Source organism: Medicago truncatula, chromosome 7 (assembly GCF_003473485.1).
Source record: "Medicago truncatula cultivar Jemalong A17 chromosome 7, MtrunA17r5.0-ANR, whole genome shotgun sequence".
Taxonomy (NCBI): domain Eukaryota; kingdom Viridiplantae; phylum Streptophyta; class Magnoliopsida; order Fabales; family Fabaceae; genus Medicago; species Medicago truncatula.
The window spans coordinates 18,084,261-18,110,820 of record NC_053048.1 but is presented as its reverse complement, the minus strand read 5'-3'; the positions used below and the strand labels follow the sequence as shown (position 1 = coordinate 18,110,820).

At 35.8% G+C, this 26,560-nt stretch overlaps 2 protein-coding genes across 2 annotated transcripts; both read left to right on the top strand.

The window, feature by feature from the left end:
* Positions 1 to 2,434: 2,434 nt before the first annotated feature.
* On the top strand, positions 2,435 to 10,700 carry LOC112418419 (transcription factor GTE11). Its single transcript, XM_024774763.2, has 11 exons — positions 2,435 to 2,740; positions 2,842 to 4,098; positions 4,237 to 4,285; positions 4,368 to 4,724; positions 7,383 to 7,453; positions 7,607 to 7,679; positions 9,225 to 9,305; positions 9,383 to 9,498; positions 9,611 to 9,677; positions 9,789 to 9,931; positions 10,021 to 10,700. Exons 2-11 carry the CDS (start codon positions 2,848 to 2,850, stop codon positions 10,288 to 10,290), a joined length of 2,478 nt encoding a protein of 825 aa, XP_024630531.1. The 5' UTR covers positions 2,435 to 2,740; positions 2,842 to 2,847; the 3' UTR covers positions 10,291 to 10,700.
* A 4,047-nt stretch (positions 10,701 to 14,747) lies between these two features.
* Positions 14,748 to 25,156, top strand: LOC25479652 (transcription factor GTE8). The gene is made up of 10 exons (XM_013587916.3): positions 14,748 to 14,951; positions 15,059 to 16,449; positions 16,591 to 16,639; positions 16,716 to 16,877; positions 18,131 to 18,198; positions 21,583 to 21,655; positions 24,023 to 24,138; positions 24,251 to 24,317; positions 24,411 to 24,541; positions 24,626 to 25,156. Exons 2-10 carry the CDS (start codon positions 15,130 to 15,132, stop codon positions 24,893 to 24,895), a joined length of 2,256 nt encoding a protein of 751 aa, XP_013443370.1. The 5' UTR covers positions 14,748 to 14,951; positions 15,059 to 15,129; the 3' UTR covers positions 24,896 to 25,156.
* Positions 25,157 to 26,560: the final 1,404 nt, after the last annotated feature.

Genomic DNA, 26,560 nt, shown 5'->3' with positions numbered 1-26,560 from the left:
TACACAAACACATAATAAAAGTAATTAAAATAAATCTAGCTAAAAATCGGGCTGTTACATTTTCAGCTTAGGAGAAAACGAAGAAAAAACTAACATAATTCAACTCCCCCTTCTTGTGTTTTTCTCACCTTCAAGTTGTTTAAATCATTTGAAGTTAATCTTGTCCTTTACTTTCATTTGATTATGTTTAATTGTGAATTGTGAACTAAGCTCCAGTGGTCGTTTGGTTGACCGCCTACCTTATTCTTATAAATGGGTAGACGACGTGCAGGACTAGTCGCTTTGCTTTGTGAGTTGCTTGCGGATAGTTTGGATGCTACCTCGTTTACTGTCTTTCGTGTCTTAGTCTTTAGGTTTCTGAGTAGGGGTCGGTCCTTAATGTTTACTGTTTTATGACTGTTGAGGATTTGAGGCTATGTATTGATGATGATACTTGTAGTATGTCGACATGGTTACTTGGAGATTTATTTTTATTATGGATGAACACTTGAGATGTTTTATTTAGATGTTGAGGTGATGATGTTATTATTCCGTTGCGATGTTTTGAGAAAATTTAGTATGCATGTCTGGTGAATTATTGAAGAAGTAACATCTAAATTCTTTATATGACTGTATCATTTGCGTAATTTTATCGCTTTTAGAGTTTATGGTGTTACAAATTGGTATTAGAGCCTAGTTGGTCTTGTCCGGACCAGAACCAGGTGATTTTCCTGTTTGTATGTGAATGATATTGAGTTACCTTCGATACTTGTTATGTTGTTTTGTAGTTCTTACCTGTTGGTTTTCGTTTTGTGTATAAGTGTGAGATGGCTGGTGGTAGAGATGATGCGACTATTGCAGAGGCCTTGGCTGCAATGGCGCGGGTATTGGCTCAAGCCAACGAGCAGGCGGTGAATGGTCATCATGATCATGGAGAAGCTGAAGAACGGACGCTAGATCGTTTCATGAGATACAATCCACCGACGTTCAAGGTGAGGTTTAACCCGGATGGAGCTCAAACCTGGATGCAAGGCGTAGAAAGGATCTTCCGTGTTGTGGTTACGAACGACGACCATAAGGTTAGATTGGCTACACATATGCTTGCAGAGGAGGCTGAGTACTGGTGGGCTGGAGTTAAGAGGGGACTTGAGGCTAATGGAGAAGTGGTGTTTTGTGGGAAGTTCAAATGTGAGTTTCTAAGGAAGTACTTTCCGGAAGATTTAAGGAACAAGAAAGAGGTGGAGTTCTTACAGTTGAAGCAGGATAACATGTTTGTTGCTGAGTACGCCACTAAGTTCGAGGAGTTGTCGATGTTTTGCCCGTACATTAATGTTGAGGATGCTATGATATCTAAATGTGTGAAGTTTGAGAGTGGTTTGAGGCCTGAGATTTATCAATACATCTGTTTTCATGAGATCAGAGATTTTGATACTTTGGTGCACAAGTGTCACATGTTTAATGATGCCGGGATGACCAAGATGAATCGCTACAAGGTCGTGAATGACAAGAAGGGAACCATTTTTATGAGAAGACAAAACATGAAGACCAAAATTATAAGGGAAATGTAGGAAAATGTTAACAAGTGCCCTTTAGGCATTGTTTAGTAACTTTAAATAGTATGCCCTCCGTTTTTAAATATAAGCATAATTTACTTTTTTGGTTCATTCATTTAATGATGTATGTGATTCATAATATGAACCACATATATCATTAAATGAATGAACCAAAAAGTCAATTTTGCTTATATTAAAAGACGGAGAGAGTAAGTTTTTGTTAAAGTTTATGAAATCAATGCATTGAAAATTGAAGTTTTTGATTTTTTTAAAGAATAATTTCTTTATTAGAAATCATTAAAGAGTGCTCTTAGGACACTCGTTAATGGACTCAAATTATAATTAAGCCTTATACTGTAATTAAGACCAAAGTTAATAACAAATTTGACATTTGTACGGTGAAGAAATATCCTCTCCATTAAAAGAAGGGTTAATAGTGTTTTTCACCCCTGTAGTATAGACCATTTCCTGTTTTCGCCCCTATAAAATTTTCGGTTTGAATTGCATCTTTGTAAATTTTTTTTTCCAGAAAACGCCCCTCCTCCATCCAACTCAACAAATTCGCTTACGTAAGCGAATTTGCTGAGTTGAATGGGGGAGGGGTGTTTTTCGGAAAAAAAGTTTTACAAAGATGCAAATCAAACCGAAAATTTTAGAGGGTCGAAAACCGAAAATGCCCTATATTACTGGGGTGAAAAACACTAATAATCCTTAAAAGAAAGAGCAATATATTTGAACAGCCATTTGGTACAACCTTTATGACAACTTTTTTTTTTCCTCTCTTTTTATTGGTCAAAAGAGAGAAAAAGGAAGAAAGAGAATAAAAGATAATGTGAGTATGAGAGAGAAAGTTGTACAAATATCATTTCTCTAAAAAGAAAAGAAAAAGTACGGGATCTCTCTGGAATCTTGGGTAGAGTTGTAATGTAATGCAACATCAAAAGTCTCATTTGTCAACACACGGCGAAGTGGGATAGTATCCGTTGATTATACATCGCACGGCTGAGAGTGATGCTAATTGCAGATGAAAGTCGGCGTCATCATAATCTTCTTCTTACAAGATCAACTTGGTTGTAAGAGTCCAACTTTCTTCTTCTTCTTCTTTCTTCTTCGTTGCTGAGATCGGAAAACCCGCTTAAGCTGCTTTTGTCGTTTCCTGAGCTAGGGTTCGATTCGTAGTACTCAATTTCAACTAGCTGCAGTACAGGGTAATTAATTTACACTTTTATTATTATTATTATTATTAAATTTATGTTTTCAGTTCCATTAAATTTTTAGCAGTTTTAATTTAATTTAATTTAATGAGCAGGGAGGGATGGAAAACAATAGGGTTGGTGGAGGTTATTTCGGTAATCCAGTTGGTGAATCTGAGGGTTCATCGGGACAAATAGACACTGAAATTACTGTTTCCGAAGACTCCACTGGCCCCTCAAAGAAGTCTATCAGTTTGAATTCAATTCGCCACCGCCACCGCCGCGGTGCGTTTGGTGCTCCTATACAACTTCTTCCTTTGTCAAAATTATCACCTATTGAAAGACGAGGTCTGAAGCAACGGTTGAGATCTGAGATTGAACAGGTTCGTCAACTTCAGAAGAGAATTGAACTGCAGAGATCCAATGGTGTCACATTGTCATCCTCTAGTGATATTCTGAGTTGTAGCGGTGGAGGAGGCGGGGGCGGAGGAAATAATGGAAATCCAGTGGGAGACTCTAGGAAAAAATCCGTGTCTAGTTCTTTACCTGGTAGTAAATCCAAACTTTCTGGGAAGATTAATAAGGCTCGCGGATGGAATCGGGGCACTTCTGGAAAGTTTGAGGCTCCGGTACAGACTCGTTCGCCTACCATGGCAAATTCTTTGTTGATGAAAGATTGTGAGTCACTTTTGACACGGTTGATGACTCACCAGTATGGTTGGGTTTTCAACACCCCTGTGGATGTAGTCAAGTTGAACCTTCCTGATTATTTCACTATCATTAAGGAACCTATGGATTTGGGAACAATAAAAAGCAAGATCGATGCCAGAGCGTACTCTGACCCATTGGAATTTGCTGGTGACGTGAGGCTTACGTTTTCGAATGCAATGACCTATAATCCACCGGGGAATGATGTATATATCATGGCCGATACCCTCCGTAAATTTTTTGAAGTGAGATGGAAAACAATAGAGAAGAAACTGCCCAGAAGTGATGCTTTGCCGTTACATACAAAGTCAAACCCTCGTCAAGATGTGAAAACTAATAGACCAAAGCCTCCTTCCAAGAAGAGGAAAATTGTCTCACTTCCCCCTCAACCTCAAGTTATCACACCTTCTATGCCGGGTATGTCGGATCAAGATAAGCACAATCTAGGTCGACAATTGGAATCTTTGCTCGGGGAAATACCTGTTCATATTATTGATTTCTTGAAAGAACATAGTTCAAATGGAAGAGAATGTGGAGAAGATGAGATTGAGATTGATATTGATGTTCTCAATGATGATACATTGTTCACGTTACGAAAGCTTTTGGATGACTTTTTGCAAGAGAAGCAAAAGAACCAAGAAAATGTTGAAGAGTGTGTAATTGAGGTGCCTCCCTACTACCTTTATGTTTCATAAGTTATTATCACATTTGATCTTGTTGCACTGATCCACCCTGCCATACTGAATTGTTTTTCTTAAAATACTTTTCTTTTTACTTCTCATATTCTATATTTTCGGTTGCAGGTGTTGAATGATTCTGGACCTAGCAATTCCTCATTGCAACCATTTAAAGGTACTCCTGTGAGTTTGTGTCTCTGTGCATGTGTGGAAGCATAGTCAATTGTTTTACTTTTCGAAAACCGTTCTACTTATAGGTAATGATCTGGCTGATGAAGTGGACATAGGTGGGAATGAGCCCCCTGTTTCAAGCTATCCTCATGGGAAGGTTGAAAAGGACATTGTTGGAAATGAACCCCCTGTTTCAAGCGATCCTAATGTGAAGGTCGAAAACGACATTTCTGTAAATGATCCTCCTGTTTCAAGCAATCCTAATGTGAAGGTCGAAAACGACATTTCTGTAAATGATCCTCCTGTTTCAAGCGATCCTGATGTGAAGGTTGAAAAGGACGCTGGTGGAAGTGTGCCCCCTGTTTTAAACAATCCTGACGTGAAGGTTGAAAAGGATGCAACTTGCAGAACGAACAATTGTCCGAGTCCAGACCACTCCAAAGGTACTTTTTGGATTATATAACCGTGGTCCGTGGTTATCCATGTCTTTGAAAATTTCATCACAGGACATATTTTGGACATGATTTAGGAAATTATCTTATTTTTTAGCTCAATTTCCCCTGTAATAGTGTTCTAGAAACTCATAGCAAAGTAGAGGGAAAATTCAATTAGAAAAATAATACTTCTGCATTAACATTTTGAGTGAATACACAATGTTACAAGAATTTATAGAACCATAAAAGATGATAGCGGTTATGGATGCTGTAACTGCACTAAGCTAAACTCTAAGAGCGAGCATCCACAATGGTAGTAAAACTGAAGAGTCCTTAAATAGGTCTCACTCTCACGTGTACATATCACTTATTTACAACTTTTTACTGAAAGTACTATTAAGGACCCCATGACTCCAATGGTAGTAAACTAAAAAGAGTCCTTAAGTAGGTCTCATTAACATGTACTTTAATCTGTGCATTTAGAAAATAAATAAAAAGTAGTTGAAGAGAGCATAATCACATGAATTTAAGATGGTGGGACCAACTTTTATCTATTTTCTTTCCTATTTTAATCGTGAGGACCGTTAGTTGTTGAAGAGAGACAGTCCTTATATAGGTGATGGTAACTATTAGGTACCCATTTTTTTCTTCCTCCAATTGGGGTCCTTAATAGGATGGAGTCCCTGTAAGGTAAAGGACTCCCCATTGGAGATGCTCTAACAAACTGTGCCAGTTGAGCACAGCTTATTATAGATGAGTTCTGCGAGACATGCAGAGGGAAGAGTATTACATTTTCCTATCACCATAGATCTGGCTTTAAATTTATCGTGCTGGTTTTATATCCTTTTATTTTTTCCACTCTTTTCTCTAACTTTTTTTAAGATGGGTGTTTTAGAGAAAGAAAAATATTTGAATCATGCGTAAAATTATTATTATTTTCATTTTCATGCTAACCCAGAATCACTTGATCAACAATCTGTTTATATCTTTAATATACAAAGTTTATTAAATTTGGCTTGCACGATCGATACGACAGATACTTTATTAGACAACCAATGTAGATTTATTTATTCGCGTATGTAGCACTGTATCAGTTAATTAAATTAAAGCTTCCTTGGTTTAGGATTAGAGTTGGGTAGTAAAGTGTGCTTTTGTTCTTGTAGGGGAGGATAAAGGATTACAATTAGTACTACCATTAAATGCATTATTTTAAGACATGTTGATTTCCGTGATGTTTCTTTATTTGTTAGTGTGACATGAATATGCATAATTTCTGTTTAGTTCGAAAGAGATGCAAATCCTACTAAGACATTAATAAATAGGAAACTAGCTAGTAAGTAGAAACAGATCCCCTAAACAAAATCATTACTCCCATTAATCTCACAAGTGATTGATTTACTCAATAACCAAGTGCTACTCATTAACCACTTTCCATTAATCATTTCCGTGGCTATTGAGCATAAATTGGAACTACTTTACTAACAAAGTTGAAATTCAAGGTAAATCAAAAGAAAACGTTTCTAATCACTAAACACAGACACATTTTAATCTAGTTAAAATAGTCATCCAACAATTTCTTTTCACCCTTAAACACCACTCAACTAGGTAAAGCCTTAGAAGTGTTTGGGCGGTGAGGAACAAACACGAGAATAAAATAAGCGCAGCGGAGATGAGGATGTTGCGTTGGATGTGCGGTAAGACTAGATGGTATAGTATTAAAAATGACAATTGACAATATTAGAGAGTTGGGGTAGCACCTATAGTAGAAAAGATGGCGGAAAATAGGCTTAGGTGGTTTGGGCATGTAGAGAGAAGACCTTCAGATTCTCTAGTAAGGAGAGTAGACTAGATGGAGGATAGTCAGATCACTAGAGGTAGGGGAGGTCCTACAAAAACTATAAGTGAAAGTGATAGGAACCCAAAAACAGTATAGTGCAGAAAGAGTGTATTATTATAGATTGAAAGTAAATGATTACCAGAGTTTCCCCCTATAATCCCCAGAGCTAAAGCTCCTTCAGAGAATGTAAATCCTCTGCCCCATTTGAAACTGTAAAACAAAATACAGAATAGTTTGATAACCTCCTCATGCCACTACCTCCCTATTTATTAGACTTTTTGTTTCCTGCCACTACCTTTATTTATTCCCCTTCCTTCCACTACCTATTTATTTCCCTCTTCATTGTCTGTTTCTCTCCCTGGTCCCACTTTCTTTCTTCTGGAATAAACCTTCCAAGTTACAGGCTTCCTTGTACTAAGGCCCACATCAGTGATGACATCAGGCCCAATACCCAGGTATCTATCAGAAAGTGGAAACTATTAGGAAAGATTTAGAAATTAATGTGTTGAACTGAAATATGGTTTATGATAGAAAAGGCTTGGTTGTTGTTGTTGTTGGTTGGTTGCCAAATAATGGAAGTGTTTTTTACTTACAACCAACTCTTCCTTGCAGTTTGTATATCATTTTTTTCCCTTTTAGATTTATGTTGCCGCATTACGCTCGTTGTATCAGTAGTTTCTTTTGGGTAGCAAGCATATGCTGTTGCATTGTTGTTTGAGGTCCAAAGTATCTTCTGGGAGTTATCTGCTTTTATTTTTCACTTTTGATGTTTAACATGATAGGTTTTCATGTTAATGTTAATTAGTAACTATCCAATCTGTCCATTGCAGATCCGGACTCTAGTAGTTCTTCTGATAGTGAAACTGATGATGTTAAAGCAAGTCCAATAAATGGAGCAAAGGCACGGTCTTGTTTATTCACTGAACATTGCTATTTTCTTATATCATGATTTTGTATTATAAGAATATGATTCTTTAATTGCTGGTGCTGTTTTGGTTCCTGCTATACGATACTTGGCCACATTATATAATTTTTCATTTGGGTTATTATTCAGGTACCAGAAATTATGGGCTCCAAAGCTCAGTTAGAAGAGAAGATCAGGGCTGCTGATACTCTTGAAAGAAATCGTGAGTAAAGGATCTTTGTTTGTCATTTTTAGCTACGTAAAGGTTCTCCTGTATAATCTTCAGTCCAACATATGTTGGAACTAACACAAGAGTCCCACGTCGGAATGCATGAGGGAAAGAAAAGTGTATATGCCTAAGGCTGTTGGTAGTATGTTGTCCAAGTGTCATGACATTTTGAATTAACACACTTACAGTTGAACTAAATAATAAGTTGACTTTGACTGTTGCAAAAAATGGACTTGCTCACTAAATATCAAATGGTATCAGAGCCAGGTCCGTTAGTCCAAATAAATAACTAAAACTTGCACTGGGCTTTGAGACTCAACAGCAAAAAAGGAACAGAGGGTACGGTTAGTCACATGACCGAAGCCCGTTGAGGACAAGCCCAGAAGAAAAAGAGAGACTACTATGCAAGTCACAAGCGGGTCAAAAGAAAAAGGAGACCCATTTGGACTTGAAGGAGGGTGTTGTAAACTACGCAAGAGTCCCACATCAAAAAGCATATCAGCCCACTCATAGTTGAACTTAATAATAAACGGGTTTTGACTTTTAAACAAAATGGACTTCTAAATCTCAGCAAAGATAATTCAACTAAAACTTGAGTCTTCTTTCCCATTGTTTGTTCATGTTTGTGTGGTAGCTTCTATGGTTTGTGCTATTTTTTATATCATACGAGTGCTAGTATTGCATTTGTTGAACTGATGATTTTGAAGATCCATTTTGACTCATTAAGATAGCGAAAATGTAGAAATTTTTTGCTGTAAATTCACATTGATATTATAGAAGTTTATTTGAAATATTTTAGATCTTAGGCTAATGTTAGCTTTTTTTGTTATTAAAATTAAGCCTGTGTGACATCAATTAGCATATGGTAAGCATTTATGAAAAAAGAGGTTAGTTAAGCTGTCTACTAAACATCATTTAGTGTGAATAAATGCTTTGGTGTTACTGCTATACTGTTCATATCATTTGTGGGAGATAATGCTGAATTTTTGGATGTTAAACCTAATGGTATTTGTTTGCAATGGGCCTGAGACTTTCGTTGAATAAGAATATTTTCTCTCGTGTTCGTTTATTTTCTCTTTTCGATGAATCACTGGTAGGATTTATGTGGATTCAATGGTGTGAGTAGCTGTAAATTGCCAAGACCGTACTCTCAAAGTTTAGGGTGTTACACAAGTTCTGTTCCATTTGAATTGTCAAACTTCAATGTAGCTAAACGGTATTTCTAGGAAGTATTTTGAATGAACAACCAAATCCCAATGGGAAAGAAAATGTTTTAGTTTTTTTCTCTGCTGATATAGTAATAGTACCTATGAGCTTTATTTTCATATATAAATGATTTAATGTGGAACCATCTATGATTCCATTTTCAAAATTTGGATTATGGACACGTTACTGATATTATTAATCTTGCAAAAAACTAGCATATCTATACTTATTGCTTGTTAGCCTTGGATTCGTGTAGCTGTGCCTTCATCATGATTAAATTTCTGGCTGTTGCTATACTTCCATAGGTTCTTACCCTTTTCTTATATCTTACAGAATCTGTCAGTGGCTTAGATCAGGTTGAGGATAATTCTCAGGATAAACGAAATTCTTTTGACTCTGATTGCCAGCAAGACGGTATGTGTGTGTCCACCATTTAAAGTTTTATTGGTATGTTAGATGACTACAAACAGATTGTCTCATAAATGTTATAGGGGACAGTGGTCCAAGTGAGAGGCAGGTCTCCCCTGATAAACTTTATCGAGTCGCTATATTGAAGAATCGATTTGTTGATACTATCCTGAAAGCTCGAGAAAAGACACTCGCACAAGTAAGTCACATCTCATATTTGAGATATGTGGAACTTACTCTGCTTGTATTATCCTTCCGATTGTTGTTGAATTTGAATATGATTTGCTTCAATATAATTTGGCTGAGGACAGGGAGAAAATGGAGATCCTGAGAAATTGCGCCTGGAAAGGGAGAAACTGGAGATGGAGCAAAGGAAAGGTGAGTCAGCTTTCATACTTGTGTGCTATTATGGAGAATGATATGGCCATTTCAACTGTTCAATTTAAGTGCCAACTAATCTATATTGTTGCTCCAACACTTCGTCAACAGAAAAGGCAAGGCTACAAGCAGAAGCAAAGGCTGCTGAAGATGCTCGAAAGCAGGCAGACGCAGAAGCTGCTGCAGAAGCCGCTGCAGAAGCCAGACGAAAGAGAGACCTAGAGAGAGAAGCTGCACGACAAGCATTGACACAGGTAAATGAGTTAGTGTTGATCTTCCTGAAATACGTGCGTTTGCTTGTTTGTTCTGGATTTTATTGGAGCATATACTGGCATCTGTGCAGATGGAAAAGACTGTTGAAATAAATGAGAATTCCCGTTTTCTGGAAGATTTGGAAAGGCTTAGAGCTGTACCTGCTGAGCAATTACCAATTTCTGTAGATGAGACAAGTCCTGATCACTCTGAGGATGGCTTGGGTAGTTTCAAGTTTGGTAATAGTAATCCCTTGGAACAATTAGGGTTATATATGAAAGTTGACGATGAAGATGAGGAGGGAGAGCCACATTCAGTTCCAAATCCTGTAAATGATGTAGAAGAGGGAGAGATTGATTAAGTTATGCACATTTTGGATCATGAAAAGGAGAAAAGTATAGTCATCTCCACGCCACGAAAATATCTCAGTCTATTACTTCCTGTGATCCATTAATCCATTGTAAATGGGACAAAGGGTGGCGTTCAGTTCTCGGCTGTCTTGTAATTTGGGGAACAGTTCTTGGCCGTTTTCAATTTGTAGTGGTATGATTTTCACGTCCCTTCATAGTTAAGTTGTACAAAAGATAGGTGGTGTTGTCACTAAAGATGTATCTTTGTGATTACTAAGTGTTGTATGTGTTTGGTTCTTTCGGTATATGCTAGGATTTTAGTTTAAGTTTTAAACCGGTTTCATTATCAGGACACTGGACATTGTATGTAGTGTATATTATACTTCAAAACAGTTAACAAGTAATATTCATTTGCTATTTAGTTTCATTTTCATCTTGAGTGGCTTTAAAACTATTCTAATTTTTAGTTCTACTGGAACACAAATGCATAAACGAGTTAACATGTGAAATAAAACCAATCTGTAAAAAGTGTTATTTCATGTGAAGCACGTAACCCAAAACGCACAATATCAATTGAGGGTCGTTATTAGCAACATTTCATATGAAAAAAATTGCTCTTTAAGCACATTTAAATGCTCACAAGCACCTTGAAAATAAAAAATATGGCTATTACTTTTCTCATTCTATGAGATTCTCTCATGCTCTATGTCCCTGGATTTTAGAATTTTATATAAAATCTGAAACATTTTGATATATAAAAGCAAGACTAGTGACTTCCTCCATTTTACAGTTTTACTTTCTCTAATTCCTTATCTCAAAATCCAAAACTCACAAATTGGTCAAAACATGAAGATTTTTGCTCAAAACTGTAAAATACTTTCATGTCTTCGGGAGTAAATGCTACATCTTGGCAGATCGTGAATAAAGAAGAAATATTTCTTGGTTACTCCACTAACATTGTTGTTAATGATTCTTTAGTTGAAAATGATACGGATGTCGAAGACGATATTGGAACATCCTCTCAGCAATCTGATGCTCAAGAAAATGTCTCAGACATTGAGTCAGATTCTAGTGAGGTGCAAATCAACAAAGGTACATCTATTATAATTCAAAATGATCATCCTAAGGACCTTATCCTACGGAATCTGAATGAAGGGATTACCACCAGATCCAAAGATGTAATTTCCAACTCTTGTTTTGTTTCTAAGTTTTAATCTAAGAATGTGAAAGAGGTCTTAACTCATAAGTTCTGGATAAATGTTATGCTTATGCAAGAGGAACTTGGTCAATACAAGAGAAAATGCAGTTTGGAAATTGGTTCCTATAGCGGAACAGTTGAATGTCATTGATGCTAATTGGATCTATAAGAACAAGTATGATGAAAGTGGCATTGTAACCAATGGCGTTGCCAGGACCCTGGGTTAGGGGGTTCAAAATTTAAAACTTTAATTAATAATTATAATAATATATACAAAATAATATTTATTCAAAAAATTACATTGTACTTAAAAAATTGCAAACATACATTACAATTGTCCTCTACCCAGTTTCATGTTATAGATTTGTTGAGTAATAAACTCTTTATCAATGTTGTCGAATATATCTCTTTCAATATGTCACGAGACAATCGTTCGTCAATTCATCTTCCTTTTGATTACATACTTAATCTAGTTTTCAAAAATTTCACACTAGAATGGATAAGCAATACATCTTTTAGTTTCAATCAGTTCTTTTTTTAAAGATCATTTCATTTTGTCAAAAATACAAATTTAACACTAATATGCACATCCATGATATAATAGAAATATCAGTAATATTAGACAGGAAATAGTCTCTAGAAAAAGTAAAAAAGAATTTAAAAAATAATATAAGGAATAGAAATAGTGAAAAAAATAAAAATATAGGAATGTTGTACAATATATATCTTGTTCTTAGTTTGATGTAGTGATCTAGTCATTTTAAAATACTAAGTTTTAGGATGTGCAGTAGTAAACTAATAACAACTTAAAAGCAAGTAAACTAGTAACACGTTAAAGTAAAGAGTCAATAGAAAAGATCAATGTTAACCTTGAATTGAAAGAGTCAATAGGTGTACGCTATATTATTGGACAACATGCTGTAATATGTGTGCAACTTTTACAGTGACAGGGAGAGATGGTGCAAACCTTATTTTCTAGGTGGTTTATGATAGAAAAGCACTTGGTAATTGGTAATAAATTAAAGGGGTGAGGGGGTTCAGCTGCATCCCCTGGATACAAGCTGGCTCCACCCCTGATTGTAACTATGAACAAGGTTCGCTTAGTGGCTCAAGGATGCAGCAAAGGTGAAATTGACAAGACCTTGTATGTGAAGAATGTTGATGGAGGAAAGATCATGGTAACTCTAATTTCCATTGATGACGATGTTTATGGAGGAATGTCGAACCAGATGTTGGAACATTTTGTCCGACAAGTGCAGTCTGAGTTTGAAATGAATCTTGTTGGTGAATTGACATATTTTCGTCTGCAAGTAGAGCAAATGGAAGATACAATCTTTGTCTCTCAAAGCAAGTATGCTATGAGCATTATGTAGAAGGTGTATCTTGAAAATGTAAGTCATAAAAGAACTCCAGTTGCAACATATGTTGAGTTAACCAAAGATAATAATGGTGTTTATGTTGATCAAGGTTTATACAGGATCATGATTGGTAGTTTACTATATCTTATAATAAGCAAACCTGATGTTACATTTGTTGTAGGAGCTTGTGCTAGATATCAAGCTAAACCCAAAGCTAGTCATCTCACTCAAGCGAAGAGAATCATGAACAAGAAGCAGGATTATGTGTCTTTGTCTGCTGAGAAGATGAGTAGATGGTTGCAGGCAGTAGTTGCATTCAGTTGCTATGCATGAAAGAAGTGTGGAAGGAGTACAATGTCGAGCAAGATGTCATGATTTGATTCAAATTTAATCCTATAATAATTTCATTCAGTTAGTTGAGTTTTAATTTTAATTTTTTAAAAATATGATTTTATTCATTCGAAATACATTCTTGATTAATATTTCAACTTATACAATTACATAAGTAGGGTTTATTTATTATATATTTTAGATAGATGTTAATAGTTCATTTAATAAATCATGAGTTATAATATGAATACTCTTTTTCTTTCATAATTTCTGAAATATGAACCTTTAATGAATATTATACTTTTTTTTAAACTCGATATTGGTTCAAAGATCGACTAATTCGAGATGTTCAATTCTAATGCTAGCTGAAAAATGGACACTCACGTGTCCATCCTTCAGCTCGTTTTATTGCGCTAACACGTGTAGATTATCAACAATAATTTATAGAAATTTTTCATGTAAGTAATAAACGATATTTTATATATAAAAATTTATATAGATTAAAATTATAAATATAAATATTTGTGACTTTTAAATGTAACAAACTCAACAAAGATGATTTATCTTTTTCATTGACAACAACAATATAACAAATATAATAAAAATTCTTATCTTTTTTAATAACACCAACAATATACTATTATATGATAATTTGTTTAAGAGTATAATTGGAAAAACAAAAAAGTCGGCTCAAAATCCCCTATTCTCTTTATATATAATACAAAAGTATAGATATAACTACATATAACTTGAACAATAATAGTACATATGTAAACCGCCCAAATAGTCCAGTAATTCTATGCTATATATAAAGAAAATACAAATGATTTTTTTCAGCTTCTAATTATACCCTAAACAAATTTGACTATAAGAGTGAAAAATGATGTTTAGTTGATGTCATTAAAAAAAATTATATTATATTTGTTATATTGTTGGTATCATTGAAAAATAAGTATATTTTGTTACAATATTTTTTTCTGTAGAAGGAGAAGAAGAAAAAGAAGCTAGCCTACATCCTCAAGAATTGCACTCTAGAAACATCAGCAAGAAGTAAATCTTCCAAGCTTGGGTGGGATGAAGTTCTCCAAACTACACCAAGAAGAATCGTGATTGATAAATATTTTGTTACGATATGAAATACAAAATATCTACTATCTATACTTGTAATTTTAATTAAAATCAAATTTTTAATCAGTATTAACGCAATAGAAAGAACAAATATGACTAATTTTGATTGGGGCGGATGAGTAATATTTTAACGAAGAGTAGTGATATTTGAACAACCATTTGATACAACTTTTTGTGACAACTTGTTTTTTTTCTCTCTTTTCATTGGTCAAAAATAATGGAGAGAGAAAAAGAAGAGAGAATAAGAGAATAATGTGAGTATAAGAGAGAAAGTTGTCAAAAAATTATCACAAAGTAGTTGTACAAATATCATTTCTCTTTAACGAAAGGGAGTTGCATTGTATATCCTAGGGCTAATAGTCATATCCTAGGGCTAATAGTCTGAAGTGAATGTTGACCGTCAGATGCATCCAGTAAAACCCAAACCCGATACTGAAATACATAAGAAGAGTACATGAGAGTGAGAGAGAGCGCGATTGAATTTGTTGTTAAAGGAAGGGAGGCGAGAAGGCCTACTCTCTTTCTCTCTCGCTCTCCCCAAACCTGCATCGCCGTCTCGTCTTCCTCACTTGTTTGCTTCAACAACCAAAACGCTCTCTGCTAGGGTTTTTCTCTTCATTCATTATTCTTCACTTTGCTTCGACGGAAAAACTTCCAAGTAAGCCCTTTCTTTCTTTTATCACTACTGCTATCAGTAGTGTTATTGTTAATTTAGGTTTAATAGAATATGTTAATTCAATTTATTTTTTCATTCCCTCTCTCTAGGACATCTAATTTGCGGGGCTGTTTGAATTTAGTGATTGGTTGATTTTTGATTGTGGTCGTCGTAATAAATAATGGCTAAGAGTAGGCATTCTGGAGGCTATTGTGAAACAGTTGTATCCGATGGCTCGGCTACTGAACTTACTGTCTCCGAGGAGGAGGATACTCGGAAATGTGTTACTTTGATCAATTCAGGTCGACGAGGGGCGTATGGTGTTCCAATGCAACTTGTTCCTTTGTCAAAATTGTCAGCTTTTCAAAGAAAACAAGTTGCCAATAGGTTTAAGTCTGAGCTTGAACGGGTTCGACTTTTTCAAAAGAAATTTCAAATGCAAAAGAGAAATGGTGTTACTTTGTCGTCTTCTAGTGATATTAATATCAACCGTGGTCAAATAGACAACTTGAGAAAACCTTCAATATCTGCTTCCGTTCAAGGGAATCAAGTGAAACCATTCATAGAGACCTCGAGAAAACAATCAATATCTTCTTCAGTACAAGGAAACACATTGAAAACATCCATAGAAACCTCGAGGAAATCAGTACCAGGGAATAAATTGAAACCGTTAGGTCAGATTCAGAAGCCTCGTGGATGGAATAGAGGCACTTGTGGAAAGTTTGAGACTCAGGCACGAACTTGTTTGCCTGGAACTGCAAATTCACTGTTGATGAAAGATTGCGAGTCACTATTGAAACTGTTGATGAAGCACAAATTTGGTTGGGTTTTTAATGCCCCTGTGGATGTGGTTAAGTTGAATATTCCTGACTATTTCAGTGTGATAACGCATCCTATGGATTTGGGAACAGTACAAAACAAGATTGCTAAAGGATCATACACAGGCCCATTGGAATTTGCTGCTGATGTGAGGCTTACATTTTCAAATGCGTTGAGTTATAATCCACCTAAGACTGATGTCCATATCATGGCTGATACCCTTAGTAAATATTTCGAAACGAGATGGAAAACATTACAGAAGAAAATTCCTAGAAATGATTCTCCACCGTTGCCCTCGAAGACAAACACCAGTGAAGATGTACAAACCAGCAGACCAATGCCTCCTTCTAAAAAGAGGAAAATTGCCTCACTGCCTCATCAACCCAAAATTATCCCTCCTCCTCAACCTCAAGTTATCCCACCTGCTAAACTGGTTATGTCGAATCAAGAGAGGCAAAATATTGGTAAAGAATTGGAGTCTTTTGAAGGAGTAATACCTGCCTACATCATTGATTTCCTGAAAGAACATAGTTCAAATGGTAAAGAAGGTGAAGAAGATGAGATTGAGATTGATATTGATGAATTTAGTGATGATGCAATGTTCAAATTACGAAAGCTTTTGGATTACTCGTTACTGGAGAAGAAAAAAATCAAAGTAAAAGATGAAGCATGTGAAATAGAGGTGCCTCTCTGCTAACCTAACACTTCCATGAAATATGCTAGTTCATATTTTGTTTGAAATGTACTCGCCCTCTTCATAATGAGATGTCAGTCTGACAACATGTATGACGTGACTTCTGGTTTTTTATGTTTGCTGTTGCAGCTTTTGAATGACTCTGGACCAAGCAATTCATCGTTGCAAGCATTTAAAGGTTATATTCGTGTTTTTTTATGTCTGTGTGTGAACGTGTATCTTTTGTTTTTTGTTTAAATTTGTTTTACTTGTAGGTAATGATCCGGCTGATGAAGAGGTCAACATTATTGGAAATGAGGCTGATGAAGAGGTGGACATTTGTGGAATTGAGTCCCCTGTCACGAGCCATCCTCCTGTAGTGATTGAAAAGGATACAACCTACCAAACGAGTAAATGTTCAAGTCCAGGGAGCAGTGGTAAGTGTGGTTTGAACTTTGAAATTCTTTTTGATGCTTTTGAAATTTGAATACTACTACTAAGTAATTAATTTGTGATAAGTATTATAGGATGTGGAAATCTGATCATATGATGATACATTTAGTACATGATTTGTAAAAAATATCTCATTGAAAGTTTATATTATATGTGCATACTTATATTTTACATTTTTTTATTACTCTCCTCTTAAATCATACTTTAGCTGTTGGTTTTCACCTCTTTTCCAAAAAACTCAAGGAAAACTAAGAAACCAATGGGCAGTTGCTTCTGAATAAGTGCTACATACCAAACACATATTAGGGACATCTTAAGAATATAGAATCATGTATGGCAAAAATATAACTAAAAAAACGTTCCAGGTTTTAAGTTCACACTTGAGGTTTTCCAATAAATCAAGGAAACAAGGAAATCAACGGACAGTTGCTTCTGAATAAGGATCACATACCACACACATATTAGGGACGTCTTAAGAATATGGTCAATTATCTGCATAAGCTTGCCCCATTTAAACATAAAACTGGGTGCAGAGCATCTTCTTAACTTGCCAGTACTTTGGTATTGCCTTTTTTGATTTAACAAGGAGCTACTAAAACCTTGATCAATGATCAGCATATGCAAAAGCAATTGATGGTTTCACTAGCATGACTGGAATAGGCTTCCTAATTTGTGAGAACATGTGAACTTATCTTGTAATGTGTCAATACACCGACACTTTTGGTTTGGTAAATGAGACTATGAAGCAAATTTGTTCTTCTATATTTGAAGTTTTGAAATTTATATTTAAAACTGAATTTCTTTGTTAAAGGGCATGGATCACGTGAGGGTGGTTCTGTAAGTCTCATCATAATTGACACACAAACACAAACACACACACACACACACACACACACACACACATGTATACTGTCCAATGGAAGGATATAACGAATGGAGGAGACAGGGTAATGAGGGTTTAACTGTAATTATTGCTTTGCAAAGGGCCATTGGTTCTTCGACATGGTTGAAAACTGGTAATTTTATTTTACTTGTTTTAGGGAGTGGCTGTTGTGCTAAACCTTATTTTGTAGGATCAATATTGATACAAGTACTTATTAATTTGTTAGTACTTAGTAATGCAGGTGCATGCTTGACCAAACTAGACTTGTTTCTTGACCTTTGATACTTGTTATGATTTAATTAAATGTCCAAATTGTATGTTAATTATTGCTTATATCTAATGTGTACATTGCAGATTCGGACTCTAGTGGTTCTTCTGATAGTGAATCTGATGATGAAGCAATACCACAGGATTTATCAAAGGTCTGGTTTAATTATGTAGTTAAGAATTTATTTATTGTTTGATATTTTTGAATGTCCAGAGCTAGAATTAAAAATATCTTACCATATCACTATTCTATCATAGATAAAGTATTTTATTGTAGAATTGGTTTCATATTGTTGAAGGGTTGGGATTTTAGATAAAAGGAGGAGAGAAAATAATATGAACTTTGAATATCATTGATAATTGATAAATTTGATAATGACTTGATAGTAGGTTGATACAAAAAACTGAATACTAATCCCTATTTATAGGGATACATAGACTCAATCATGAATCAAGAACAAATCATAGTGATAAATAATAATAATAAGTAATATAAAAGGTAATTCTAAGAGATACTCTAAAATAATATAAAAGATATTATAATATTTTATATTATTCTAACACTCCCCCTCAGGCTAAAGCTTACTAAGCTTTAAGCTTGTTACAAATAAACCATTATTAGGCCAGTGCTCACTCCGGCAGCTGAAGGCTTAATTGAAGTGTCTCCACATCATGCCAAACAACAATGATATTGGGCCAGTGTTCACTCCAGCAGCTGAAACCCAACCTTGTAGGTGTTGGGACTTCAAATAAAAAAGGTGTTAAGTCAGTGCTCACTCCGACAATTGAAATCTTAACCGGAAGCGTCACCGCTTAACAACAACAACAACCAAGCCTTATCCCACTAAGTGGGGTCGGCTACATGGATCAAATGACTTCACAGTGTTCTATCATACACCAAATTTGGATCCAACTCATTGACCTCTAAATCCTTTCTAATGGTTTCTCTAATAGTTTTCCTGGGTCTTCCTCTACATCTTTTAACTTGACTCTCCTCCATTTGATCTACTCTTCTTACCATGGCATCTACGGGTCTTCTCTCTACATGCCCAAACCATCTAAGCCTATTTTCTACCAACTTTTCTACTATAGGTGCTACCCCCACTCTCTCTCTAATGGTGTCATTCCTAATCTTATCCTGTCTAGTCTTACCACTCATCCAACGCAACATCCTAATCTCTGCTACACTTACTTGATTCTCATGTTGACTCTTAACCACCCAACACTCCGTACCGTACAACACCGCCGGTCTGACTGCTGTTCGATAGAACTTTCCTTTCAACTTAAGTGGTACTTTCTTATCGCACAAAACACCTGAGGCTCTTCTCCATTTCAACCACCCAGCTTGAATACGATGGCCTACATCTACTTTTATTTCTCCGTCATTTTGTACGAAGGACCCAAGATGTTTAAACCGTGTAACTTGGGGTATGATATGATCTCCAACTTTCACTTCCAAGGTAGACCTACTTCTCCTTCCGCTGAAGTTACATTCCATATACTCAGTCTTGCTTCTACTCAAGCGGAATCCATACACTTCTAAGGCTTGCCTCCAGGTCTCTAGCCTCCCGTTCACTTCCTCCCTCGACTCACCCACCAAGACTACATCATCTGCAAAAAGCATACATCTCGGTGCTAACTCTTGGATGTGTTCCGTCAATACACCCAAAACTAAAGTAAAAAGATAAGGACTTAGGATTGACCCTTGGTGCAGTCCTATTGTTTTGGGAAAATCTTCGGTAGTCCCATCCTGCGTCCTCACACTAGTCGAAGCTCCCTCATACATATCCTTGATAGCCCTAATATAGGCAATCCTAACCCCTTTCTTCTTCGGGGCTTTCCACAAAATCTCTCTCGGTACTCTATCATACGCCTTTTCCAATTCAATGAAAACTAAGTGCAAGTCTTTTTTATCCGTCTGATATCGCTTCATCACGCGTTGAAGTAAGTAGATTGCTTCCATAGTCGACCTCCCAGGCATAAAACCAAATTGGTTATCCGTAACTCGAGTCTCCTTTCTTAGTCTTCTTTCAATCACCCTTTCCCATAAAAAAAATATTTAGCCAACGTTCACTCCGGCAGCTAAAACTCTAATTGGAATGAATTATAGTGGCACAACCTCAAACTAAACAAAATAAGAGCATATATATATATGGGGTTTCTAACTTAGACCAACAAAAAACATGAAGGTCCAAGTTAGCAAAAGTGCACCTTTTCATTTGGACAAAAAAACCAATATCCACTAGTGTAAACCAATTTAAAGTAAAAGTGGGTCTAAGCATTGGTGCAAGTTAACAAATATGTTTTAATGAAAATTACTAAAGTAACGCTCAAGCTATTAGTTTTAAATAATAAAGATGAAGGATATTTTTGTCCAAATGAAAAGGTGCACTTTTGCTAACTTGGACCTTTATGTTTTTTGTTGGTCTAAGTTAGCAAACCCCTATATATATATATATATATATATATATATATTTATTTTATTTTTTTCTACTGAAGGCGCCAAATGCTTGAAGTACACAAACCAGAAAGATGTGCAAACTAACCAAAGATGCTCATGAACTGTGGCAAATGCATAAACAACCCAAGAACACAGACAGCAATAAACATCAAAACACAAGACAGCAAGCACCAAAAAACCAAATAGAGCAGTAGAAACTTTAGATCCAAAATCCAAACAGGGCGAAATTCAGAATAGGAAATCACAACGGAGCAAACACAAAAAATGGTAAAGATGATGGGCTGTTTGCACTAGAAAGCAGGTAGCTGTAGCACTGAAACCATAAAACTAAATATAGAAAAAAGACCGGAAAAACAACTTCAACGCCAAAAACTCTCGCCTAAAGACCATCGAACAGACGTCGGTGCGTGGGCAGAAACAAAGATGACTATGCTGGAATGCGTGGGACAATTTCTGGAGATTAAAATTTTGGGCTGGTAGATCGAGAGATTACCCAAACAATGGGTGTGGCTACGACGGAAAAAGCCCCGAAAAAACTTTCTGGTGGTGCGACAGTGGCCTGGATGGAAACTTGTAAAAAAAGTGTAAACCATTATTATATTCCCGGCCTTTTGGAATTTTACAATGGAATAGTGAATGGACAATTCAAGGAGGGTTGAACCAAGCTCTAGATACCATGTTGAAGTTGTGAGATTTTAGATAGGAGAGAAAATAATAAATACTTTGAAAATCTTGATAATGACTTGATAGTTGATAGTAGTTGAGATAAAGACTAAATACTAATCTCTATTTATATGGATCAATAGGCATAATCTTAAATAAATAGGGAAATCATGATTCATAGAAATAATTAGTAATGTGAAAACTACTCCTAAGAGATAAACTAAGATGCTCTAATATAATCAATATAAAGATTTCATAGGATATATTTTTATATTCTAACACCTTCAATGTCAATACAGTTCAAGCACCTTTAGTGTTATATTTAATACGGTTATATGATTGCTTATGCTCTTTTGGATATTGTCTTTGGTAACTTTGTTTCATACCACAATTATTCATTTATATTTTACTTCAGGTACCAGAAATTATAAGCACTGGTGCTCAGATGGATTTAAAGACCACTGCTGCTCATACTTCTGAAATAAATCGTGAGTAATTGTTACTTTTTTTTTTCATGCTTCTTGAAGTTGATGATCGAGCACGCTCTGCAGATTTAGAAATAAGGCAATTTTGAGTTTCTCTACCCATTGCCTCCTGTTTGTTATTTATGATTTGCTTCTTCTGCATGACTTTTTAGTTTTTGATATTGAACTCTGGGCTGGATACTCTTTTTTGGTGAGTGCGTTAAGATTAAGAATCAGTAAGATTGAAATGAAAAATAGAAAGAATAAAAAGAATAGACTATAGATTTTATTATTGGAAACTGAAAGAAAGGAAAATGAATAATAAAATTATTCCCAAGGGTTTCCCCTATAAAAGATCTCCCCTCTCAACAATTATCGATTGCACCGGATGAGCCCCTCCATTTCTATGCTCCCTTTTTATAGTATCTTTTAACTAACCTAACTAATTTAACTGCTCTTCGTTATCTAAACAGACTGCCAAAATTAATCTGCTCAGCTGTTGTAGAGTCATGTTCACAATTGTGCTGCAGGGTTTATGAGTTATGAGGACTGAACTTGATGTAATGTTTTGGAATAGTAGTATAGGTCAGTAATGAGGACAACCGAGTTTTTGATCAACTGTGTCTTGCTAATTGAAAACTGCTTGCCCCTGTACTAACTCTGGTGATTTTTTCTGCAACCAGCTACTGGATAATGATTTTTTTTACCAACTTTCTTTTGATCTTGATCTTCTGATAGAAGACCATTCTTAGCACATCAGACCACCTACCATTGATATACACGCACCAAACCAAATAGTGTTGGGCATGAGGGGGTGTATTGGAAAAACCAAGTCCAACATAGATCGAGTTAGTTCAAACCCAAAATTCTATGATCCTGGAACTTCCCATAACTGAACAGATTGCGAATAAAAATGGTTAACAAGGAGATGATGTCTAACACATAGTTAAAGGAAAGACTAGATTGATAGATAAATAGATACATGAGTAGTGCTAGCAACACCCTCTTTTGAACACTCTCTTTAATACTCACTCTCTTATTGGTTTAAATCATTGTGGGTCTACACTTTGGAAATAGAACCCACACAAAGTGGTGGGACATACATTGATTCCATCCAATAAAAGCGTGAGTGCTAAAGAAGATAGTTAAGAATACATTAAAAGGTCAGATTGGTGATATACAATGTTATAATGATCCCAACTTAAAATACATGAGTGGAACCAAGGCTTACTTCTTCAAATTGTGGGACCAAAAATAATGCTGGACTTCACTCCCATATAGTTTTTAAAATTCAGGAGTCGGTTATAAATGTCAGCAAAGAATTTGTCAGGAGTTTGATAGAAATTGGATCAGGTTTAAAAGATATTCAATGAACTACACAAAATACATTTACTCCCTCAATACTAATCCTCACAAATTACATAACTCTGCATCTTAAACCATATCCCATTTATTGGACACATGCCTCTGATTTATATTCCTTGTAACTAACTTAACCTAATCAAGTTTCTTAACGACTTCTCAATTAACTATCCTATCAATACTCTTCTCTTAAACTTTCACATCTTCCTCGAGCTGAATAGCTAATAGTTGCTGGAAAAATTTAACATCCTCTAGGATCCATCTTAAATCATAAAAACCACGATTTAAATGACAAGGTGCCCCAACATTCTTTAAATATCTACTGTTTAAGGCATATTTTTTTTTTTCTGAACCAGCTATTTGTGTTTGACACATCAAACACAGAAATTCATTTTCCTGCACAATAATCCGGATCCTCTGCACTGCTTTGGGCTTGGCCAGTCATTCCTTTCCCATAGTCTTCTCTATGCTTTTGGACTGGGTCCAGAAGGTCTAGGAGACATCTGACCCTGTTCTTACAGTTCTAATACACGGTGCTGCCTCTTGCGGGTTTAGCCGCGGAAGCGCATGCAAGACAGTTTGAGTGGTGGTGGCGGTGTATTGGATGAACTATCTGAAAATTCAAGCTTTCTGGCTGTTATGTCTCTCTCACTTGAGAAATGGATCCCTCCGTTTGGAGAGGATCTTATTCTTACCCTCTTTGGATCTTTCAGACTTGGATTAGCAACTTTTCACTTATCTTATAGACTTTTGATAAAACTAAAACATCTCCACATGCTAGCATCAACTTCTTTTATTGTTCATGGTTGAATTTCATTGGTATTGCTGTATTATCTTATACTCTTATGCTTTATTTTGAGAGTCAGTTAATGGCTTGGATAAATTTGAGGAGAAATCTCAGCAAAAGACAAATTCTTGTGTCTATGATAGCTTTCAAGATGTTAAGAGTGCATGTATTATTGAAGATATGTTAATAACTTTCTATTGTGATATTCAATCTCAAAACCAGTTATCTTATTAATATTTTAGGAGAATGTGGTGCAAGTGAGAGACAAATCTCCCCTGATAAACTTATTCGAGCTGCATTAATAAAGAATCGATTTGTTGATACTATCTTGAATGCTCGAGAAAAGACACTGACCCAGGTAGGCCACACCACACATTTGAGCTACACAGTAGTCAGTCTGCGGGAAATTATCCTTCTGCTTATTTTTCAATTTGTGTGCATTTTGTTCAATTTAATTTGGTTGTGGTTAGGGTGTGAAGGGAGATCCTGAGAAAATGCGTCTGGATAAAGAAAAATTGGAGATGGAACGACGAAAAGGTGATTTGGGTGTCGCACTTGCGTGAGGGCTATACAGTTCTTGCTATTAAATGCTAACTAACCTATCTGTTGATCTGACTCATTCTTGAGCAGAAAAGGCAAGGCTACAAGCAGAAGCGAAGGCTGCTGAAGAAGCTAGAAAGCGGGCAGAAGAAGAAGCTGCTGCGGAATCCAGACGAAAGAGGGAGCTTGAGAGACAAGCTGCACGACAAGCACTGCTACAGGTAAATAAGTATCTTTGTTGCCGGAAATGTCTATCTGCATTCTTGCTTTAAATTTTATTTTAACATACACTGGCATCTTTGCAGATGGAAAAAACTGTGGAGATCAATGAGAATTCTCAATTTCTGGAAGATTTGGAAATGCTTAGAGTTGTGCCTGCTGAGCAATTACCATGTTCTGTGGACGAGACAAGTCCTGATGACTCTCAGAATGGGATGGGTAGTTTCAAGTTTGGTGGGAGTAATCCCTTGGAACAACTAGGATTGTATATTAAAGTTGAGGATGAAGAGGAAGAAGGAGATCCACTTTGTGTTCCAAATCCTGTAAATGATGTAGAAGAGGGGGAGATTGATTAAGTTATTCTCATTCTGTATCTTAAATCCAGGAGCAAACTATAGTTATTATGATCTCAAATATAGTTTAGCCCTCGTAATGCAGCAATTCATCAACATGACAGATTGACAGGTTAGGATATTTTCTAGTGGTAGGCATTCAGATTTTAGAGCGACAAGATTATTTAGTTTTGGGTTTGACTTGGAACCAGATTAGAGGTTTTGATCATAAGCTTCATTTTTGGTTATTGAAACTATACATTTACCCTTTCTTTTCTGGCTTAATTGATCTGCCGCTCCCTTAACTTATTTCTTTTATTCAATTTGGTCACATAAGTCTTAACTTTCTCAAACACGTCCCTTAATTTATTTCTTTTATTAAATTTGGTCCAATTTTGATAATTTTAATCATTTAAAACAAGAGGACAGTTGGATTACGGAGGTTTATCACATTTTATAGTGTATTATCAACACCTAATTTATTTACTTTATTCATCACTAAATCCAGCAAATTTTATCATCTTCATCATAAAAATCTAAAAAAAATTCATCAAAAATTAATTACCTAAAGAAGAAGGTTAGTGTGTTGAGGAAAAACAACGGAGAGAGAGTGAACTAAGGGGCTATAGTGGTTGTTGTTGAATTTCTCACCTGCGTTTTTGCTGTTCCCACCCTCTCTTTCTCTTTCTCTCTTATGTTGTGGTTTCTGCAAAAGGGGCTATAGTGGTTGTTGTTGAATTTCTAAATTTGTGGATTTGTTGTTGCAACAATCAGATCTGAATGTGACTCTCCCTCAAGAACATAAGAAATAAATTGCAGGTTTGGATGGACTTTGGTAAAATCAAGACCGGAGCCGTTGTCAACCGCTTCTTCAATTCATTAAAGCTGTTCTCACACTGAATATCCCACACAAAAGCTTTACCTTTACAAGTCAACTGAGTTAACGGAAGGGCTAACTTAGAAAATCCTTCTATAAATCTGCGGTAATAACTTGCCAAACCCAAAAAGCTTATAATCTCGGTAACCGACTTAGGAGTCTCCCATTGTGATACTGCATCAACTTTAGACGGATCTATCTCAATACCATTACCAGAAATAACATGGCCTAGAAAACTCACCTCATTCAACCAGAATTCACATTTTGACAACTTAGCATATAACTTCTTCTCTTTCAGCACTTGCAAAACAATCTTCAAATGCGCAACAAGTTCTTCTTCAGTCTTAGAGTATATCAAAATGTCGTCGATGAACACAACCACGAAACGATCTAGATACGCATGAAAAATGCGATTCATGTACTCCATAAACACACTTGGCGCGTTTGTAACACCGAAAGGCATCACTGAATATTTATAGTGTCAATAACGTGTTCTAAAAGTTGTCTTCTGCATATCCTCGTCTTTTACTTTAATCTAGTGATAACCCAATCTCAAGTCAATCTTGCTAAACACACGTGCACCCACTAACTGATCCATCAAGTCATCAATTCTCGGAAGTGGATACCTATTCTTTATCGTTACCTTATTCAACTGTCGATAATCAATACATAATCTCATGCTACCATCTTTCTTCTTAACTAGCAATACCGGTGCTCCCCAAGGTGAAACACTTGGTCTTACAAACTTCTTATCAAGCAAATCTTCTAATTGTTTCTTCAATTCAGCTAACTCAGAAGCCGACATACGGTAA

What these genes read in the sequence shown, in the direction of transcription:
- LOC25479652 (XM_013587916.3), top strand. Translation starts at nt 15,130, where the DNA reads ATGGCTAAGAGTAGGCATTCTGGAGGCTATTGTGAAACAGTTGTATCC. An exon ending in ATCGTTGCAAGCATTTAAAG is followed by an intron (nt 16,640 to 16,715) that starts GTTATATTCGTG and finishes TTTTACTTGTAG; the next exon opens with GTAATGATCCGGCTGATGAA. An exon ending in TACCACAGGATTTATCAAAG is followed by an intron (nt 18,199 to 21,582) that starts GTCTGGTTTAAT and finishes ATTTTACTTCAG; the next exon opens with GTACCAGAAATTATAAGCAC.
- LOC112418419 (XM_024774763.2), top strand. Translation starts at nt 2,848, where the DNA reads ATGGAAAACAATAGGGTTGGTGGAGGTTATTTCGGTAATCCAGTTGGT. An exon ending in CTCTGATTGCCAGCAAGACG is followed by an intron (nt 9,306 to 9,382) that starts GTATGTGTGTGT and finishes TAAATGTTATAG; the next exon opens with GGGACAGTGGTCCAAGTGAG. An exon ending in GAGAAAAGACACTCGCACAA is followed by an intron (nt 9,499 to 9,610) that starts GTAAGTCACATC and finishes GGCTGAGGACAG; the next exon opens with GGAGAAAATGGAGATCCTGA.